The 16,811-nt window shown below is 28.5% G+C and overlaps 2 protein-coding genes across 3 annotated transcripts; one reads left to right on the forward strand and one right to left on the reverse strand.

Moving 5' to 3' along the window:
* Nucleotides 1-451: 451 nt before the first annotated feature.
* Nucleotides 452-7,371, reverse strand: LOC114423055 (probable DNA primase large subunit). Of its 2 annotated transcripts, none has more exons than XM_028389663.1 (20): nt 7,116-7,371; nt 6,725-6,786; nt 6,515-6,618; nt 6,086-6,167; nt 5,945-6,004; nt 5,745-5,802; nt 5,311-5,327; nt 4,656-4,739; nt 4,492-4,556; nt 4,331-4,379; nt 4,210-4,257; nt 4,028-4,117; nt 3,812-3,871; nt 3,202-3,261; nt 2,772-2,846; nt 2,516-2,601; nt 2,142-2,235; nt 1,944-2,051; nt 1,054-1,115; nt 452-859 (listed from the first exon to the last, which is right to left on the reverse strand). In XM_028389663.1, the coding sequence occupies exons 1-19, from the start codon at nt 7,264-7,266 to the stop codon at nt 1,098-1,100; spliced, it is 1,371 nt and encodes a 456-aa protein (XP_028245464.1). In that variant the 5' UTR covers nt 7,267-7,371; the 3' UTR covers nt 452-859; nt 1,054-1,097. The 2 variants fall into 2 exon arrangements, with proteins under 2 accessions (XP_028245464.1, XP_028245463.1); XM_028389662.1 differs by having other exon boundaries at nt 5,311-5,330; nt 7,116-7,370.
* A 6,360-nt stretch (nt 7,372-13,731) lies between these two features.
* On the forward strand, nt 13,732-15,597 carry LOC114423957 (rho GDP-dissociation inhibitor 1-like). The gene is made up of 5 exons (XM_028390853.1): nt 13,732-14,224; nt 14,358-14,424; nt 14,809-15,027; nt 15,128-15,252; nt 15,363-15,597. Exons 1-5 carry the CDS (start codon nt 14,000-14,002, stop codon nt 15,441-15,443), a joined length of 717 nt encoding a protein of 238 aa, XP_028246654.1. The 5' UTR covers nt 13,732-13,999; the 3' UTR covers nt 15,444-15,597.
* Nucleotides 15,598-16,811: the final 1,214 nt, after the last annotated feature.

Genomic DNA, 16,811 nt, shown 5'->3' on the forward strand with positions numbered 1-16,811 from the left:
TAGTGACACTGGTTTTGAAGTAATCACCATAATTTTAAAAGAGTATCCAAATATGTTATAAATCTTGTTATGAGCAGTTAAAAATAAAAAATAAAAATTATGCGTATAATTGTTTTACTATCATATTAAACTCTATGTAGTCTGCGAATGCATACAAATTTCTGCTCATTGGACGCTTGCCAACATGGATTGAGCACTTACATGTCAATTATCAGTCATAATAACAGAACATTTACTAACAATTACTGATAGTTGTACGAGTATGCAAATTATTTGAGTTGACTTCTGAACAGAAAAACGGTTATGTAGCAGCTGTATTAGGCAAATGAATCTCATGGAAAAAAGAATGAACCACTTTACGGCCAGCATCAGGGCTAAACAAATTAAATGATTAAATCTATGCGTATTATAACATCCGGAAGTTCGAATATTTGTGGCATCATATAACCCATATCAAAAGTTAATTGCTCCTATCTTTCCTTGAAAGGTTTCCCTACCTCAGTTGAGTTGGGAAGGCTTAAATGATTAACCTACATCAAGATCCGATACTCCGCCAAGATTCATTAGTGTCATTTTTATACTGTACAGTTTCATATCATCGCATAATTGTGCTACAATACTTCCCATTTAACACCTACCTGAATTAACAGGGTTACATCACATGCAAGCGTTTGGCTACAAAGATGAAAAGTATACTAAAAAGAATATCTAAAATGTGCCGTATTTTCAACCAGACTTTCAGGATAATACATGACTCATGCCAACTCCCGCCTCCGAACTGCTTTGGAAGCTACACTGAAGATTTTACCTTATTGTCTCTCTGCAAATCCATGACCAGAGGCACCGACGTGTGACACACCTACATGAAATTTAAAATGTGCAATGTTCGTTATTTTATCAAAATATATTTTAATGAATGCAAAAATATATTATTTCGGTTTACAAAAATAATTACATATTTTTTTCAGCTTCGAACACAACTAGAAGGAAACAGAACAAGAAAGATACAGAAAACAATGTGGAAAAAAGAAGACAGAAGGGTCAAAAGTCAACCTGAGAAAGTCCCCGGCACCAGTCTTCTGCAATAATTAAAATACTTAGGCTGAAGAATCCTTCTGCATTAAAAAAATAACAATGAAGAATAAATATCATGTTAGGAGAGAGCAGAGAGCAGAAAGCAGATTACAAGGTATTCAGGTCAGCAAAGCCAGCATCAGCAAAGAATAATATCACCTTAGTGATATTATCTACTGTATCATGAGGGTCCACCTGTATGTTACACGTACTGTGGCATGTGGGAATTATATACATAATCCAAAACCGTTAGAAACTTTGCCTAACCAACGGGTATTGCTGAACTCTTGGGGATAATAACAATTGCATTTATCCATCGATATTAACCATCTCCCTTTTTAACAGTGGAAATTGTTATAATTTGATATTAAACATATCCTTCAGTTCAGGTTTAGTGTGTTGAAAGGCAAGAATAAAAGAGAAAAGTTGTCTTCCAACCAGAACACGCGTCTATGTGGAATGGCTATATACATTGTTACATCTAGTAATGTGTATATAATCTTGCCATTCTTCATTAAACATAAGAGATTAGGTGGGACTTTGCAGTTTGCAATTTATGATCTATCCAGGAAATGCCCCCCAAAAACTAGTCACTTATTATGATGCTTGTATTATAGTTTAATGCAAGACTCCTTTCACTGTCGTCATGATTAATTGATGACTTGATGTATTGTTTTCAGTTTTCACATTCATACTAATAAGAAATTTATAATCACAATACAAGCCACAAGTAGGCTTATAGCAGATTATACTTGTGGCCAGTATTATGAAAAGAGAAAGAAAAAAGACGTATCAAGAAAGACATTGCATCATATCAGCTGTAATTAACAAGTATTGATTTGAACTACAATTTGTAAACTGTAGGCTACCTTTGGCTTTAATATCTTTTGACTGTCACTGAAGTATTGATTTGGATGGTTAATCCCTGCATCACACGTCATGCCATGAAGAGCTTCAAATGTCAAGGTGCAAGCCAACTGCATAAACGTTATCCATATAATCAGATATCAAATCCAAAGGTTTTGAAAATTGATTATTGAAATTCAGTGGGTTGTGCTAAGACCTACCTGATAATGTCTATTTTTCACTTTGTCCATCACATCTTCCATTGCCCAACTGTTTACCCCCATTCTGCTGAGAGCAGCTCTTAGATTCTCTTCACTATTAAATTCAAATGGCATCAATTAAATGTCATGTCCGTACAAAATAAATAGAATACCGTAAGTAAGGAGACTGAACAACAGAATAAGCATCTCCAATGATAATTAAAAATTAGTAAATTAACCCCTCCCCCTTCAACTTATTAGATGTGCAGCTTACTCCCTGAGGTTTGATTAAAGCATTTATCAAGTAAAATTTACTGGACAATAACCTAGCTATTTCACATCTCCAATACAGAAGGCTAAACTATCCATTTGATAGCACAAGTATTAAGAGTGACCTGAAATTTCGATAAGGGCAACCATGATGATCTCCAGCTCCAGGAGTTGATGAAATAATCTTTTGACAAGAATAGGGAGTATAGTCCTGTAACATCCATCAAAATATTACTTGTTGAAACTCATCATAATATGCATGCATTATGCATACAAAAACATTGAAATTTTGTGTTTCAAAGCCTAGTTTCAAAATAGAAATCAGTAACAGAAATATATTTAAAACATCTCATAAATCAGTGGGGGAAATTCAAAACTTACAGTTCTCTTCCCTTCCTTTCCATAATTATGGCGTATGTTGTATGCATATTGTTTCTCAAACTTCTCCAAACCAACCTACAATGAGATCTTACATTTGATTGATTATTAATGTAATTTGATATAAAGAAAGAAGCTAAAACTGGTATACAGATTCAGAATGATTTAAAAGTATTAAATGTCTATTTAAAGACCATATAAAGATGCCTAGAGAGATATGGAATGCATTGAATAGTCAGGTATACAGATTCAGAATGATTTAAAAGTATTATGAAATAATGTGCAAAAATTATTATCAGAGTCTAAAACTGTTGTATTTCTAATTCCCCATTCATGTAACTGAAAATATAATTTCGAATATTTAACTTTGAAATCTGAAGGAATTGTCAGATTTTACTTTCCACAGTAGATCATGTGCAACAAGTGTACTTACCTTTTTAGAGAACTCTGACCTCCAAAACGCAAGTGCATCATCCAGATTTATGCCAACACCCTACTTACATTATCAAGAAAAGAACAAAAGATAAGAGAACAAAGACAAAGGGAGGAAAACAGATAAAAAGTAATCAAGAAGTAAACATATGAAGATACCTCATTGATTTTCTCCATCAATCACACATAAATAAATCAGAATGAAAGTGAACCAAAATGTATTACTTTGACAATGATATTTCTAAACAAGCATAATCATACAACCATAAACCCATGTTCTTTAATTGTGCCATTTTACCCATACGAAATGAGTCCAAGTGTCAAAGACTGACATAAAATTCAGACTCGGGGTATCATAAATTTATGCGTATAAAAAACACAAATATCAATTTTCAACACAAGGTGCCGGACTTTGTTCCACTTATATCTCATTAATTACTTGAAACTAAAGAAAGTATCTTCAACTGTCAAGATAATTCCAGCCAATCATTTTCCTTTCCTCAAACCATGTGTAAATAAACAAGTGTCAAGCCTCATTTAAAACCTCAAACTTATAACCATCTAGACTCTACAGATATTTTTATTATGCCCAGATGGAAGCCAAAAGCAACCTTCAGAAAGAGGCCTAGTTGCATCCTCCCTCCATGCTTTAAATGATGATCCTCTTTCAGCTGCATAAAAAGTGGTATAAATCAGGACATGAGACAAAACTGAAAAACAATATAAGGACTCGATATGAAAAAGATAAAAGATAAGTAAGAAGAAAGAAATTGCAGATGAATCAAGCAGGAAGAAACACATGAGCATAATTAATGCCAATCTCTAACCTTATCAAATAGGTGACGCATGCACAAAGGAAATGAGCTCTTGGCAACTTGATCAATGTCCTTTAATGATATATCAGCATATTCTTTTGACTGCAGAGGTTTTCAATCGAAGTGACCATTGTCAATCCTCAAATAAATACCTAATAACAGAAATAAATGGAAGAATATACTGTTTGAATTACCTGAGAATAATCAGGACCCAGATAACTTGAGGACAGGGCTTCCACAATCTACATAGAAAGCTATGTCAACTTTTATAACAAAAAGGATCTATTGATATACAACAAGAAAAACCACACTTACAGGAGTCAACCTATGTTTCTCTTGCTCTCTAACTGAAGATGTCCATTTTCTGCAACAATTAGATGAAACTCTAAGAATCTTAAATCACAAATTGCATTTAAAGAAAGAAAATCAAGAATACATGTGAGAAAATTTATTGAGATCCAAATGACCAATGAAACCTGTTTGTAAGGATTAGTGCCTTTGACAGTTGACTACGGAATAGTGTGGCTACAAGTGAAACAATCTAGGAAGGAGGCAAAGTTGAAACATAGAAAAGATTTACTATAACCAATACTTTGTGATTCATTGCAATAACAAATAGAAAGTAATTACACTAGTGAACCTGATTCATTGCAACATATGCATATCCTTGATTTATAAACACCTTCCGTCCAGCAACAAGCTCTGGAACTTCTTCAAATGGTACCTATATGAGAATAAAAGAAAAGATATACAATTGTTGTAACCCAAAAACTGAGGGAGAATGTTAGATAACAATGACATATGTGAATGATGTAATGAAATCTATTAGCTGTCAAACTCGTGGGTAGTTACTCTGTCAAAATAACAAGGTCTATCCTTTCTCAAAACATTCACTAATCAATGTCTTTCAACCTAAGATCCCAAAAGAACACAACTAGAAGTTGTGAGAGAAGACATCACTATGTTCATCACTCCCTCTCTCACACAAAAACAAGCTTTTGAAATCACAGAGACCAAAGGATAATTAATTACTATTTCCTAACAGTTTTTTTTTATAGATTCAGATATTTTTAACTAGTTAATTGCTTTCTTTTTCTTTTTTGTGAACAAGGAGGAATCATTAGAATTCGGTATTTTTTATTGAAAAAGAGAACCTATTTTCTACAAAGAAGGATAAGAAATATTTAAAACAGTCACTGAGTTAATATTTAAAGTAGAACTGCATGTCACCCTGTGCATGGATCTCTTCATTTGCAAGACAAGACATAACTAAGAAAAAAAGATTGAACACATACCTTGTAGAAGATAGCATCTGCTGCAAAAAAAGTAAGCGAAGCCAAGCAAAACATAAGCACATTAGATTTGAAAAAGTAATAAAAACTAGGAAATAAAACTTAAAGAAGAAAAATGAGGCATAAATTTCAAAACTCTAGATTTTTTCTTTTTCTTGTAGAATAGTAGTGCAAATATACCACTTGAAAAATTTCCCTAGATATCTTCTTCAGAAATTAACCCATGCAACTGCTAGCTGACTAGTGGATTTATAATTACATACTAAACAAATTCTAAAAGAAGCAGAAGGAAAGATGCGCCTTAGCTCTTAGGTAGCAACAGCTAGTTATATTCCTATTCATTCAACAACCTCCAGCATGGTGCATTCAAATTATTTCTGCTGATCCATACCAATATGCTAAATAATCATTGAGAAAAAGAAGCAATGTGCTCCTACCAGTAGGCGAAGGCTGACCCATAGAACGTGCAACTTGTCCCAATTTCTCTTTTATGCTCTGAAAATCAAAAACATCATTTCTTTAGGTACTGAGGTATTTGTGCCTCAGAACAAAATTAGTTTTGCACAAATCAACTTCATGGTAAAATTCAAATACAAGAGTCAAGAGCAAACCAATAAAACAAATGGCATGTGACTACCTCAAATTCCACATTGCTAACGGCCTTGTAAGGAAGGTCAAATTCTTCCATGACTGCTCTCTGTGCACTCATAAACAAAGTATATGATAAATAAGTACTTAACTTGAAATGCAAAAACAATACAGAGTAGGCAGATTTTACCTGAGCTTCAGCATTCAGAAGGCGAAAACGGTAGCGAAAGAGTGCAGATTCCGTGGAAAGAAACCATTTCCTCAAGTCCTCCCTGGGAATACAGGCATATATAATTATGCATTTTTAGCATATATTTAATAATTAGAAATATAATTAGGATTTCTTGCAACAGTTTCTCTTACTAATCTTTCTGTTTCCTTTCTTTGGTCTGGGTATAGCATCATTAAGGATTAATACACTTGCACAACCATAAAATATGATCAATACACGTAATTGGAGTCAATGGTCTTAGACTCTCATCATTACCAATTTATTCAATTTGTAGTAACCTTCCATTTATTTTGATCAGCCATTATTAGTCAAACAACCGAGGATTCTTTTCAATGGCACAGAACAACATAGAAAAAGAATGCACAAAAGAGAGAGAAGAGCTCTTACGTTCTGCAATACACCAGACGTAGAACAAAATGTGATATAATATCCTTGTTCAGAACCTGAGATGCGTCTTGATGTCTCATATTCATTTTCCACAGGTCCTTTACCTGTACAAGAGGTGATTCACATGGAAATAGTCCACCATACAGAATTATTTTTTTTGTCAATCTCAAGACAGGAACTAATTAATCAATATTGTCACGAGCTTTTTACCAAATTCTCCATTTCTTCCGATTTTTTTCCACGCGACATACCATCAGAAATCCCCTTGAGAACTGCAACAAGCAAAAATATCCATAAAAAAACAAACAACAACTTGAAAAACGTCGGATGTCAACGGAAGTTAAAGAAAGAAATGCAAACACACACGATTTCATACTAATTTAATACATTAGAAAGAAAAAAACACAAATCGCTTGCAGATTTCAGGTCTTCACTTCGACAATACACGAATTTCTTAAATCTAGCATATATATGGCGAGCAGCGGACAGAGTTAAAAGCAGAGTAGATTATCGAAACTCTAGGCACGAACAGAGAGGAAATCTGAAACAGATCTCTCGAATTGGAAGAAACAAAATACGATGAGAGATGAAGAAAATAGACCTCGGAGGCGATCGATGGCGAAGGACTCGAAATCCTCGAGCCTGACTTCGAGTGGGGGAGCAGAGCGATAGAGGGGAATGGTGGGAGCAGAAACGGCGTCATTGGAAGAGGAAAACGAGTTTCTGCGATTCTGAGGACGAACGATCTCCATCGCTTTCTTTCTTCTTTCTGCGACAATTACAATCAGCAACGGCGAGAGTGTGGAGTAAGTTCGAGTTGCTTCCCTCCCAGGTTCTCAATCCGCGCCAAATTATTTGGCCCTGGGACACAAAATGGCGGGAACACTTTTTTCTTTTTCCTTTTCTTTTTTATTTTTATTTTTGAGTCGTGCTCGGTCGTAGTGTCATTAATATTGAAAATAAAAAAGATCATGAGTTAGTTATTAATATTTACGAGAATAAATAGATATTTGTTAAATTATAATTATTTATCAATTTTACTCGTTTAAAAGGATTAAAAATATTTGTTATAAATGAAAATTTGCCCCCTTTTGTTCTATTTAACACGTAGGAAATGTTTGATAAGCAGAAAAAATATTTATACATGACAATCATGATTCTTGAATATTATGTTTCTTTGAAATAAATAAAATTATTTTAATTGATCGTTAGTAATATTTAGATAAGTTTTTCATGAATAAAAAAATAATGTGATATTTTTATCATTTATTTTAATGTAACAAGGGTGATATGATATTTTTCTGTAGTGAAAAATTAAATTTGGAAAAAAAAATCACCTCGTGGAAAAGAAGTTTTTGTGAAAAACTATTTAAAAATATTCCTAAAAAATATTTTTTCAAATGTTAATTTTTAAAAATACATGTGAGAAACTAAGATTCCAATTACACTAATTAGTGAATATTTTACTAAATTTTAGCTTTATCAATCAGTCGTCTTTTTTTAGGGTAATTAGTTGGGTTAATAAGGCAAGAAACATACAATTAACTGAATTAAGTATAAATTGTTAAATCTTGGAATGGTATAAATGTATAATAAAGATCAGTTAGGCGCCGGTTGTGCGGTGCATCTCCCATTGATTAATTGATTAAGTTTCTTCTCCAGGGATTCACCCCACAGAAAAGATAGAACAAAAAACAACATAACATTGCGAATAAAGTGAGCAGAAATTTGTGCATGCGAAGCATTCCTTTGCTCTGTTAGCCACAACCACAATGGCGACCCCATATATATTCCGAGTGGAACCTAAAATTCAAATCGTGTCATGCTTACTTAGGTATACGTAACTCCCCACAACAGGGTATGACGTCGTATATTGCAAGTACTAATAAAATTTGATAGTGTTTTATGATAAAATTTTAGAATCGAATATCACCGCTATTATTGATCTGAATCTCTCACAGTAGTCATCATATTTTTCATGTAACTAATGCAACTCTTTTTGGCTACATTTAATTAATGTAATTTTGCATCTATCAATTTTATAATTCAAACTATATTAATTTAAAGTCATACTCATGAATAACGCGTTGATATATTTTAATAAAATCAATAACTTCTCACATTAATAATAATTTAAATTATTTATAATATTTAATTTTACATATTAAAAATTATTAAATAAAATAAACTTAAAAATTTACACTAATTCAATATTAATATCTATGCCCAAATTTATTTGTTTTTGTAATTAATTACTTTAAAATATATTTGTTGAAAAATAATAAATTAAATTCATAACTTTAAAGTTATAATATAATATAATATGAAAATAAGAAAAAATATAAAAATTATATATATATATATATATATATATATATTTAAAAATAAAATTATTAATAGTCATATTCAATGTTAATTATTTAAATTGAAACTAATTAGATAAATATTTATAATATATAAAAACTGACCTTTTTAATATTGCATTGCCACATCATTAAACTTAGTGACCCGGAGGAACCATAAATTCTCAATATCACGTGTATATTAATTCAACCAGCACTAATAGTTTATATATTTTAATAAAACCAATAAATAATAATTTAAATTATTTGTAATATTTGATTTTACATATTGAATTAATATGAAGGAAAAAATATTAAATGAAATAAATATAAAATTTTACACTAATTTAATATTATTATCTATGCACAAATTTATTTATTTTTATAATTAGTTACTTTAACATATATTTCTAGAAAAATAATAAATTAAATTTATGACTTTAAAGTTATAATATAATGTGAAAATAAAAAAAAAGATCAAAATTATATATATATATATATATATATATATGTATATATTTTAAAATAAAATTATTAATAGGTATATTCAATGTTGGTTATTTAAAATTAGAACTAATTAAATAAATATAAATTAATGATAAAAGACTAATAGTTAGTATAAATACAAGAATTCTTACATTATTTTTATTGTAAACTTTATTTTATAAACTAATTTTTTTAAAAACTAAAAATGTAATAATTAAATAATAAATATTATTGGTTTTCCTTTTATATAAACATTAAAGTTATGCAATGAATACCAATAGAATTTAACGGTTACTTGTGTTAAAATACTTATTTATATATATATATATATGAGTTTTAAGATTGAATTTTATGAATTAACTTATTTGTCAAATTTAATTTTTAATTAAGTTCAATCATAGTCATTTAAATATATTAACCCTGATTATATAATTTTGATACTATTTCAAATAATAATTTTGACTTTAACAGTAAATTAAATAATATCTTACTATGTTTAATTTTATTATTTTTTTAAAAATAAGGTACATTAAAGTATATATTTCACCAAATAACTAAAAATATCTATAATATTATATACTGCAAAATAGTACATATTAAAATTGTCTAAGACATTATTATTATGTATAATAAAATAATAGACATTATTATTATTAAATATTTAAATAGTATAATATGTTATTTGTTTCTTTTTTTACTTGGTTCTTTATATAAAAACAAATTAATATTATTTTAAGCTTTTAATAATTAAATTATTTTTAGAATTAATAATATTTATAGTCATTGGTCATAATTAAAATTGTATTATCGTTTTCAGCGTTCATTATCAAATTGATGTTTTTATTTTCTATCTTCTTCTTCTTATTCTTTTCATTATTATAATATTATTTCTTTTATTTTTATTTTTATTTTTATGTATGAAAAATGATATTTGAATATATTATTGATCATCCTCAAATTTGATAATTTAACTCTTTTAGATTGACAAAATATAAGGTGGATTTATATTCATAATTGATAAAAATTCATATGTTTAAATTTTTATTTTTAATGTTATTTACATTTATATTTTGATTTTAGGTCTAATGATTTATTTGAATGATTACTGGGATGTTGAATAAACATTTGAATCAACATCATATTTTTATTAAAAAGTTCTTATATGAATAATTTATCAAATACATTTTGTGAAAAATAAAAAGTGAAAATTAAATATCATATTTGATTAGATATACATATCATTTTACTCATTGTCTTCTATCATTATTTGTTTATTTGCAGGTATCACTCATATTTTTGTTTCTTCATTTTATTATTATGTTATTATATGTTTGGATATAATATCATTTCTTTTATTTTATATTTTTATGTATAAAATAATACTTTGAACGTGTTATCGTTCACCCTCAATCATCAAAATTTAACTCTTTTATATTAATAAGGTATAATGTGGAATTATATTTATCATTGATAAAAAAACTTGTTTAATTTTTTTCCAGTATTTTTTATATTTATATTTTGATTTTAGGTCTAATTGTTTCTTTAAATAATTTCTGTAAAATTAAATAAACATTTGAATCAATATCATATTTTTATTATAAAGTTCTTACATGAAACTTCTTTCTTTTTGTGAGTCTTTCATTGTTTTTTCTTTTTTTCTTTGCAAGACTGGCTTTTTTCCTTCTTCTCCATTTTAGTGTTATGTTATTATAGGTTTTAATTATTATTATTTTTTAGGTTTTTTATATATGTTTCGTGTTTTTTTTTTCTATAACTATTGTATTAGAAATCTTACTTTTACATTATATTTGTTCAACAAGACATGAAAAGATTATATTATTGTGATTTTTTTTATCAATCATATTTCGAATAATTTCATTACATTTTTTTTCTACTCAAATCATTTGTTGAATGATGTGAATGATAATTTTTAACTATTGGCTAATTTATTTTCTTTAAAATATATGCTATCAATGTAATTTTTTTAGTTATTGTTATTAATGCAATCAATTTAATATTAATATTTTTAATTTTAAAATATATGTTACAACTTACAATAAATAATTTAAATGATTAAATTAATAATAAATATCACATAATAATAATAATAACAACAATAATAATACAACAGTTATTCATAAAAGTCAATCATAAATAGTTATAACTTAATATTTTTATACATTTAGACCATAAAAGATAACAAACAACAATTAAATATCATTAGTTTGAAATAGCTAAAGTGTGTAACAATATAATTATTATTACAAAGAAACAATAGAATGTATTAGTTAATAACATATTAAAGATTAGTAACAAATACAAATAACTGATCACATCTTTAATAGGTTAATAAATATCTAAACAATTTTATAAATAAATTTTGAAAATGATTAAGTAATGAAAATAAAACTAAAATTAAGGAAAAATAAATAATAATAATAATTATTATTATTAAATCAAGATTATTCAATTTATATTACGTCATAGCGTGGTTAATTCATTCAAATTTCAAAACTTTAAAAATATTACACAAAATTAATATATTCAAAATAAGTAAAATTATATTTTAAAAAATAATTAATGACCATATCCATTTATTAAAATTCATACTATTTCAACAAATTTTTAAAATATTTAATTTTTTTTATCATAAATATACACTCTAATTTAAATAAATATTGTACATATATATATAATATTTATTATCCTTTAACTATTATTACTTGAATGAACAAAAAATTACAAAAAAATTTAATATGTTTTATTTTAAGATAAAATTAACTCAATTAAAAATATAATTAATAAATTTTCTCAGTAATAATTTAATTATTTTCAACATAGTACTAAATATTTAAAAATTGTTGTTTTTATTTAAATAAATAAATATAAAATGATATATAAATATATATAATTTAAAAAAACATGTGCAACGCACATGTTGAAAGTCTAGTTCATAATCAAAGTCTATAATTTCTTTGATATTGTCAATAAAATTCTATTGTATACACATGACTTGTGCCATTTTAACTGAGAAAAAAGGAATATATATATATATATATATATATATATATATATATATATATATATAAAGTATAAAATCTATGATTTGAGTGTAAATTTTGACATTTCATTTAATCATAAATTTTTATTTATAATAAAGTTATTGATTTTTATAATAATTATTTTGAAAGTTATATTAATGTAAAAAAAATTACTGCAACAGTCATTAAATCAGTAATGTAATATATATTTATTAAACTCATAAATAGAAAAAAAAACACATATGAAGGTTTGGAAAGAAATATGGAATTTTATCATGTAAACGAATTGCTTGTAGACGCTTGAGTGCCTTGGGGTCAGTTTAGTGAATTCGGATTCCCGCCCAGTGACCGCAAGATCTTACTTAACAAAACTAATAACTAATTATTTAAAAAGTAATTAAATTAGTTAATTTCAATTATTAATATTAGTATACATTTAAATTTATATAAAAAACACTTATTGGATTAAATAGGTTAAGCTTTGATAATGATCAAATAAAAGTTTAAGCTTTGATTAAAATTACACTAGACTTAATTCAAGAAATATTTTTTTTTAATGAGTTTGGCTTATATGGTCAATAAACCAATAAATACATTCACTTGGATATCTCAATTTGGATTTCCTTTAATTTAATTAACTTTTAACTCACAAATTTTACTACTTTTGATTATTTTCTCAGAAATTTTATCATTCCTTCTAATAAAATAATTCAAGTTATATACATCTTATGTGTAATACTAATATTTGTATAAATAAGGTTATTTTCAGTGAAACATAAAAATGTTGAATAAATAATATTTAAATATTCTTTTTTATTAGAAATTTTAAGAGAAAAATTAAAATAATAGTAAATTTTACAAAAAAAGACAGTACTTAGTGAATATCATGTTATTTTATTGAAAATTAATACAGTTTGACTGCTATTAAATTTAGAAAAAGTTAATTATAAAAGATTAAAAAAACCGTAAGGTTGAAATATTAAAAGCCAACAAAGATATAATTACAAAATCAGAATATTAATAAAAAAGTGGAATATTAAATTAGTTACAAGAGTACTTTTGAAAAAATATAAATTTAATGTTATTAATTAAATTAACCACCTTAACTAGTTAAAAGAGTCAAGAGGTAGTTAATTGCTATCAGAAACTGAACTTGAATTTTTTTGTCAACGCGCAAGTGAACTTAAATCAACTGGGTGAACTTATTGTGGGCACTAATTATTAAATTAGTAATTTTGATTTGCTGACTTATAACATTCTGATTTTGCAATTTATCATACTAAACAATTATGAAGATCTTAGTTTTTTTGTTATATGACCTTCTCCACCATTAGTAGTGGTTCCCTACCAACTTTATTCCAACGGTTTCTCGTTACCTTAATTTTCAGGCCCACTTTCACCGTGCCACACTGTTTCCTTATCTCAAATTCAACTACTAGTAATTGCTTATACATAATAAACCTCTGAATTGTAACCTGTGAGGCTCAATTTCATTGGCAAGAGACATAGAGAATTATCCTCAAAGCATAGCCTAGAGAACTCTAAATTTGGCACAACTTGGAAGTGCCACCAATTGAGTTTGAGACACCACTGTGTCTGTGATTTTGAGGTTGACAATGTCTGCTGCTGTGTCTGCAACCAAGGATGTTCCCTTCAATGCTCATTTGGAGGAAGATATCAAAAACAAAGAAATCAACAAGGTTGTTAATGTTGGGGAAGCAGACCAGATTCCTTACAATGATGATGCTGAAGGAACTGATTCAGAGGCAGAGGAAGACCCCAAGTTGGAATTGGATCTTGGCCCTCAGTGTTCCCTCAAGGAACAGCTTGAGAAAGATAAAGTAACATTCCTTCTTCAAAATTCAAATGTTTCTTCACTGCCTTGCCGTGCTTTTTATTTATATGTTATGTTTCCAACTGTTATTTGATGAAGGGTGTTCAACAATTTAACAATTTCTCTTTTGTATTGCAAAGGAGGATGAAAGTTTGAGAAAATGGAAGGAGCAACTTCTGGGAGGTATTGATGTGTCTGCTGTTGGAGGTACGTATTTTCCTTCTACTTTTGTTTTTCTTCTGGAACAACTCTATAATAATTATTAATGAAGTAGAGATAATGCGACATATATAGTGCATCAGTATTGAAAGCTCTTGTGTAAGATTGTCCTCTTCCTCCAATTTAATTTCTTTGTTCATATAAAGCTGAACTCTCCTGTTTTTCATTTACAAGATAACCCTTTTTTTTTAACTCACTTGAACCACATTTTTGGGAGATGACAAATTTTGATGAAAAATGTTGGTCTAGGATGATTTTAATCTTACTTCTTGTTTTAGCATATTTTTATCATTATTAAGTTTCATTTCAGCTCCTTATTCTTTTTGAGTCCTGAAAAACCTAAAATGCAAAAGCCCTTGTATTGTAATTCAGAAAACAAAGAGCCCGAAGTGAAGATAGTGAGCCTTACCATTATATGTCCAGGGAGGCCTGACCTCATTCTGCCAATTCCATTTACTTCTGATGCTAAGAAGAGTATCTTCACCCTTAAGGAAGGAAGTCAATACCAGTTGAAATTCTCTTTCACTGTCTCCAACAACATTGTTTCTGGCCTCAAATACACCAATGTTGTTTGGAAAACTGGGCTTAGAGGTGAGACATAAACCCCCCTTTTATGTCTAGTTAGATTAATTAACATCCACATCTTGAATTGTCTTAGTTACATGTGGCTTTCATGAATTTATTGAAATAGTGGACAACACAAAAAAAATGTTGGGAACTTATAGCCCAAGCCAGGAACTATATACATATGAATTGGAAGAAGAAACTACCCCTTCAGGGTTGTTTGCTAGGGGAACCTATTCAGCAAGAACCAAGGTAAGAAAATAAAATTACATCATATCATGTTCATTCACTATTTGTTGTTATTGCTGTTGTTAGTAGGAAGAACTATATATATATATATTTATTTTTATTTTTTGTTTCAGTTTGTAGATGATGATCGGAAATGCTACTTGGATACTAGTTACCACTTTGAAATTCAGAAGAATTGGCCTACACCCATCTAAGATTCAATCTTAAGTAATTTATTGGGGGATTTTCTTCCTTTGTCATGTTGTATCTTTCTGGGGCAGATTGCAATCCAACTTTTTGTTTATTAATCTAGATAGTCAATTGTGCACATGCATGCTACATGATGGAGCTAATCCTCTCCTTCTATTATATGGTTCTTTTTCTCCAATCTAATAACTAGAATTCACATAAAAGGAAACGCTAGCTCGTGAAAATCGCACTCATTCCACCTAAGATGCTTCGAAGAGTTAATTGTTATCATCTGTTAAGGGTGCGAGGTGTGAAGGGATGGGGGCGGAAATGGACCCCATGTGGATAAAGGAACAGAAATCAACAAATATCCTCAACTACTGCTTGTGCTTTCTCAAGCAAATAGCCAAAAGGTTCATCAATTCTTTGATGGTCCAGAAGCTTTTGTCATATGAGGACCACATGCTGCTTGTTATTTGTTAACCGTTGAAATCAGAAAAATATAAAAGAAGGGAAAAGTAAAATTTCCATTGAAATAATTTATCATGATTCATGAAGATTGAGGCCATGAACCAAATTTTTAATATACTGTAATGTATCATTTATAAACATTTTGAAACTGCCTTTGGGATTAATTTTGACATTCTAAGTTCTTTAGTATTTTGTTAATCTCGGGTGTGTCCAAATTATATGTGTGGTTTCAGTATAACTATTTTAAAATTTAAAATAAACCCAAAAAAATTGTCTACTCCGTCTCTCGTGTATCTGTTACTTGAGTTGTTTTGGTGTCAAGTAATAGTTTTAATATTTTATTTTCTACCAACTCTAATTCCAGAAGTAAACCCCAAAGTCATTTCCAACTCCAAAAAGATATGGACCTCTATATTCTGAAATCAAACTGCACGCATTTTGTTAACGTTGTTTACATTGTGAATGGTAGTAGGGAAATCAAGCAGATAAAAGTTTTCATTTTTTTAATGTATTACATTTGGTTAAAAAAAAAATGGTGAGAAAGAATGAAAAAATGAAGAGACTAAAATCTCCCCCCATTTCAGTCTCCTCTGCTACATTAGAGATTTAATGGAGAAGAAGTAATTTATTATAATTTTTTAACAGTACATATTAAATTGTCTTGCGATATTATTTATCTCAGTTTAAAATTTTTGATACCGTTCATTACTATTTATAATGATAAAGCGATATATTATTCCTTTCGTCTCTGGTTATTAATCAAACAAAGTATACTTTGGCTCTTCTGCCATCTTCTCTTGAAACCTCGAATCAAACCAAACAAGCATTTAGGTTTCCTTACCTTTATTAAAAAAATCCCCCCTCTCTTTTTCCCTCTTTGGAATCAAACGTATTGTTGAACTTTCTGCAGATGACGACTTCAA

This window comes from Glycine soja, chromosome 8, assembly GCF_004193775.1.
Source record: "Glycine soja cultivar W05 chromosome 8, ASM419377v2, whole genome shotgun sequence".
Lineage (NCBI taxonomy): Eukaryota > Viridiplantae > Streptophyta > Magnoliopsida > Fabales > Fabaceae > Glycine > Glycine soja.

Excerpts from the sequence above, each read along its gene's own strand:
- LOC114423055 (XM_028389662.1), bottom strand. The coding sequence starts at position 7,266 with ATGGAGATCGTTCGTCCTCAGAATCGCAGAAACTCGTTTTCCTCTTCC. Across the intron at positions 6,787-7,115 it reads CGCCATCGATCGCCTCCGAG|TTCTCAAGGGGATTTCTGAT; the intron begins GTCTATTTTCTT and ends TGCTTGTTGCAG. Across the intron at positions 4,557-4,655 it reads CATATGTTGCAATGAATCAG|ATTGTTTCACTTGTAGCCAC; the intron begins GTTCACTAGTGT and ends CCTCCTTCCTAG.
- LOC114423957 (XM_028390853.1), top strand. The coding sequence starts at position 14,000 with ATGTCTGCTGCTGTGTCTGCAACCAAGGATGTTCCCTTCAATGCTCAT. Across the intron at positions 14,225-14,357 it reads AACAGCTTGAGAAAGATAAA|GAGGATGAAAGTTTGAGAAA; the intron begins GTAACATTCCTT and ends TGTATTGCAAAG. Across the intron at positions 15,028-15,127 it reads TTGGAAAACTGGGCTTAGAG|TGGACAACACAAAAAAAATG; the intron begins GTGAGACATAAA and ends TTATTGAAATAG.